Here is a 5,275-nt window from a genome sequence, read left to right on the forward strand (position 1 = left end):
GGGGGGGGTGCCTCTGCCCCCACGGCCGCTACGGCGGGAGTCGGAAATATGACTGAAAACTCTTCCTCTCTCTTTTGGTTGAAAGGAAAAAAAAAAACAAAACATCTATCGGTCAAAGGCACGTTGACCTGAGAAGTTGGCCCAGAACAGTTTTCAGACAACGGTACTGTTGAAGAGTGGTGTGAAGGCAAGCAGACCTGAGAAACCCAGGCTGGTTTTAGGGCTGTCCTCAGAGGAGGGGTGACAGAAAATGAACTCTAAACACAAAGCACTAAACATGTCTAAGTATGAACAGAAGGCACATATGTTGTAGAATAAATTATGTATATATTTTTTTACAAAACTTGAACTTGCAGGCAAGCTTTGGTTGGGTTATTATTATTTTTTTTCAACTTTTTCCAGAATGCTTCTCTCTAGGGAACAAGAATGTTTTTAATGGCATAACAAAGGCAAGAATCTGCCTTATTATTATTATTATAATTATTTTTTAAAAAGCTGCTGCTAACTGGATGAACACAAATGGTTATTTTTGTTGCAGTGTAGTTTTTATTTTCTCTTGTGTAATTTAAAAAAAAAAAGAAAGTCAATTTTGAACTTTTTGGGTTGAAAAGCTCGTGATCACTTCAGAGAGGCCAATGTTGCCAGAAAGTCTAAACTCCTTTTGAGGCCAGTAGTTTGATAGCTAGAATCAATTTCTCTCTTTCCAATTACATAAGGGGCATTATGTAATATCAGGCCAATCAGTAGCCTCCAGCAAAATTATGATTTTGGGGGGGGAGAATTTAATTCTCTGTCTAAAGGAAAAATGAAATATAAAATATATATATATATATACACATAGAAAAAGTACTAAGTTAAAACTACCTAAATGGATACCAAAGAAAATGCAGTTTTGCACAGCGGAGTTTATTAAAAAAAGACACTCTTTTTGGTTTTGATTTTTTTTTTTTTTTTCTTTTTCTTTTTAGGACCTTTATTTTGCACCTTATTCTAAAAGCTTAAGACTCGGATCTAAAGTGAGCTAGGACTCTTCCCCTTCCCCCCTGCTCTTCTATGGGGAAATAAATTCCCTTCCTTTCTTGTAAGGAGAAACGCAGTCGGGGGAAAGCAAACAAGCAAACATCTGTCCTCCCCGGTCGCTCGCCGAGTCGGGCTGCAGCGGCAGGTCAAGTGTTAGTGCACACATTCCCAAACTGATGCGAGACCTCAGCGCTCACCCAGCCTCCTGAAAACTGAGCCATCCTCTATGTGCTGCAGGCGTCTGACCCGAGCCCCTTGGCCGCCGATGTGTTCCCCGTTAAACTATGCCAGAGACACGCGAAGCTGCTGATCGATGCTAGAGGCTAACGCTGCTGGAGCAGGCGTTTAGGCACAGATGAGCCGAGCGATAGATAAATCCCCGGGAAGAGGTTTTTGAAGAGGAAGGGAGAGGGTAATGGAGAGGAAAAGAGAAAACAACTTTTACAACACAGCACTTGGGAATGGCACAGGGACTGTAGCATTTTGTAAAACATGCTTCTCTTCAGCAGGGCAAGGGTGTCAGAAAGTGTATTTTCCATCTCATTTGGGGAGGATGAGGCTGCAAAGCGAGGTCCATCTCCTGCCTCCGCTCCCCAGCAAACACCGAGTGGTCAGTGGATAAGACATGTCACCGAGCTCCGAGCAGATTTTGTGACCTTCTGCGAAGCTCTGGCTCTAGCGGTATTTTGGTTCCTTCACCCAGAAGGCTTTAAATTCTCTGTGCCTCTAAGATCAAGGAGACAGCGAACCTGTGCTTCACGCCTGCTCCTCAAAGAGCAGGTGGAGAGGGGTGGTGGTGGGGACGATAATCCTAGCCAACTCTTGCAGTATTGGATCACTGTATGCCATTAAAAAACAGCTTGTTCTAGGTCTAATGTCTTCTGCAAACAGATATCTGTGAAGGCCTCTGGCCCCTTCCAGCCCTGCCTGAAAGAAATGCCTGCAATGAAATGGTTTCAAATAAGATGGTATCTACAGTGGGTGGGTTCGAAACTGTGGAAATTCGACATTGTAAACATAGATTTGGCTACTAGAGAGGGCAGATGATTAAGTGCAAGTACTAAGGCTGTTACTGGGGTGGGGGGACATAAAAGAAAGGAAAGGCTGAACATATAAAGGCGATTTGATTGCAGTTTCTGGGTCAACAGTAGTGAAGACAACTGAGTGCTGCTAGTGCTGCTATTGTGATATTCTCGTGAAAGGAAAATAAATAAACCAAAGAGTATTCAGTGAAAGAGAGGGTGCATGAAAACGCAATGGGGAAGGGATGGAAAAGGGAGGCTGAGCAGGAGAAAGGGGACCTTTTCTCCAGGTCAGCATCCCCCAGGTGCACAGTGCTCCCACTAAATGATACTTGACATGTTTGAGGGAGGGATGAGAGACGGGGGATGGGGAAATGCAGGATCCAGCTTGTTTCTTTAAAGCAAAAGAAATTCAGAGGAAAAAAAAAAAATCCCCTCCCCCCTTAACATTTCTGGTGCAGAGGTTTTGGGGGTTTTTTTGTTTTGTTTTGTTTTGTTTTGTTTCGTTTTGTTTTTCAAGTCAGTTTTTCAGAAATATTTTTAAAATGTACATTTTATAAAGTTTATCAAGTATTTTCATATTTAAAGCCAAATGTAAATAGAAGTCTGTAAAGGAGGACAAGGAGAAGAAGAAAAAGAAAAGGCCACAAAAAGTATAAATTCTGCTCGGCAGTCTTGGCTAGCTAGTACCTAGATGCTACCGGTTAGCATGATTTTTAGCAACTACTTGCAAGCCTTATAGGATTCCTAATGCTATGAACTTCTCTTTATTTATTTTTAAGCATGGACTTTTAATTTGAAAACACGTTCCAGTTACTGGCATTTTTAAAAGTTACCAGCTTTCCGAGTGCTAGTCTTGTCGAGGGTGTGCATTGAGGTAATCCATTACACTCTCTGCTGCATTCTTTTTCTTTTTTTTTTTTAATAACCCTTTGTCTTTGCCGATTGAATCTTACATTGCAGAATTGCACTCAGCCTCTGGCTCTGGGAAGCTGCTAGAAGGAGACCTGCAATGTACACTCCATGGATCCCTTCCCCCTTGTCCATGATTTCTGTGTTTCTCAAACGCCGTGGTAAGCCCAGTAAGGACAGGCTATGGTAGCACACTTCTACAGCAGCAAATTGGGTTAGTCATTTTTAAAAATGTTGTTATTTTTAAGGACTACACGGTGACTGACAGCGTTTCTTCAGTTCCCGATGATCCTGGGGCAAGCTGATGCTTAATCAGGGGCCCTTTAAACTGACTGAGCTCTACCCGCAGACTCCAGGAGGGGTTGGTTCGGCCTCTTTATCAAGGATAAAGTTGGCTCAACTGGCTCGCACAGAAGGTTTATACTGTATTTCGCTTAGGGTCTGGGGGGGAATATGTTATTTCTGCCCTTCCCTGAAAATACTTGAATGAGACACATTGTCTAAAATGTAGTACTGCGTACAGTGACAAAAAGCATTTCCGAGGCAGGTGGGGATGGATCTCTTCTTTCCTCTGTCTCTTCCGTGCGAGTTGTCCTTGGTTAAGTAGTGAGGGTAGAAATCATTACTTATTAGCTGTGTTTAATGATACTCTCTCCCAGCCATGATAAACTTCTGTGTTGTTAGTTTAGCGCTTGCTCTTCTCGGAAAAGACAAAGGGTCCAGATGTTTTATTTGTTCTCTTAGGTCTTCTTTTTCATAATGGATTACAAGGTAAAACTGAGAAGTACTGTAATGTCTTTAAATTATGGCTGCTCACGACCATTGTAAAGTAGAAGGGTGCTGCATAGTTGCCATCCCACAGCCAACGAGAAACTGATTTTGTAATGACTTTTGGCCTGCAGCTATTGTAAGGTGAACAATCTAGGCATCTGACAGTTGTCCATTACTATTTTCCTGTTTGCAGCCTTTTTGTATCAAAGTCTTCCTAATGTACTGCACAAATTGTGGATTGTACAGATTTTTATATATTATGTCTTATTTTATTATTTCTAAATAAATAAAAAAAACCTGAGAATGAACCGGTGTGTGCAGCATGTGTGTAAATGAACTGGGGAGATGGGTCTGGAGGTTATTATATAGCTGTGTTTATGGCTGGGGGGGGGGGGGGCTTTTTTTAAGGAACTTTTGAAAAAACAGGGCGTCCTGTTTGCAGCCTTTTTGTATCAAAGTCTTCCTAATGTACTGCACAAATTGTGGATTGTACAGATTTTTATATATTATGTCTTATTTTATTATTTCTAAATAAATAAAAAAAACCTGAGAATGAACCGGTGTGTGCAGCATGTGTGTAAATGAACTGGGGAGATGGGTCTGGAGGTTATTATATAGCTGTGTTTATGGCTGTCTGGGCACAGTCATTGTCTGAAGCACTTTAGGAAGAGACAGGTCGTTCTCTCCCTTGACAAAAGGCAGGAGGAAAGGTGATACCGTCATTATTTCCCAGATGAGAACACAAACACGGTGCGGTGTAAGGCAACTTGCACCAAAGGAAGATCTGCCCCAGAGAGACTGAGGGACTTCCTTAAGGTCATACCCGGAACCGCAGAGCTCCAGATCATTAGCTACAAGTTGTATGAAATGGAAAAATAGCTCAAAGTCTGCATAAACTACAAAGCAGGGGAAGGGGGGGAGCGGGGGATGAAAACAGAAAGCACAAGCAAGCGCATTGAAAGATTTGGAAAGGGATTAAAAAATTAAGCAGGAAACTCATCTTCAAATCCCAGTGTTTCATGTCTGCCTGGAACACCCCCTTATTGAAATGATGGTCCTCAGCTCAGCTCAATTCCGAACACGCTCGCTGTAATCTTCATACATGCCTCATTTGTCTGGAGTCCCGAGCCTGATGTCACAAGCGTGGAGCTGGGTTTTTGTGTAACGGGACGGGGAACCGTCACGGGAACAGGCCTCAAGTAACCGAAAAGAGACTCAATGCCCTTATTTGTCTGGGTTGGAAAGCTCCTTTCCCGCTGTTTGTGTGTGGCCTCCAGGGCAGATATTGAGGCTGCACAACTGTGACTCAGCTCAAAACTGCTGATCTAACCGGAATCAAACACGCTGCAAGGGCTGAGGATGGCTGTGAAGCATTTCAACACAGTTTTGACCCCTCTGCAGATTTTTCAAACTTTTTATCAGTCTGTAATGCTATTAAATGATGCCTCAGATGGGGCCCTGACCCTATCTAGAAGGACTCAATTTATAAATTCAAATTTACTTTTCAAATCTAATGGTCTCTTGGAAAGCTTATAATAATAATTACAGGG

General features: G+C 42.4%; 1 protein-coding gene across 2 annotated transcripts in view; it reads left to right on the forward strand.

Moving 5' to 3' along the window:
* Positions 1-918, forward strand: part of KCNJ2 (potassium voltage-gated channel subfamily J member 2) — an 8,012-nt gene extending 7,094 nt beyond the window's left edge. For both annotated transcript variants that reach the window (XM_009283489.2, XM_019473192.1), the window contains one exon: positions 21-918. In XM_009283489.2, coding sequence (XP_009281764.1) covers positions 21-52 — 32 coding nt within the window. In that variant the 3' untranslated portion in view covers positions 53-918. The remainder of the gene's footprint in view (positions 1-20) is intronic.
* Positions 919-5,275: the final 4,357 nt, after the last annotated feature.

Source organism: Aptenodytes forsteri, unplaced genomic scaffold, assembly GCF_000699145.1.
Source record: "Aptenodytes forsteri isolate BGI_AS27 unplaced genomic scaffold, ASM69914v1 Scaffold86, whole genome shotgun sequence".
NCBI lineage: Eukaryota > Metazoa > Chordata > Aves > Sphenisciformes > Spheniscidae > Aptenodytes > Aptenodytes forsteri.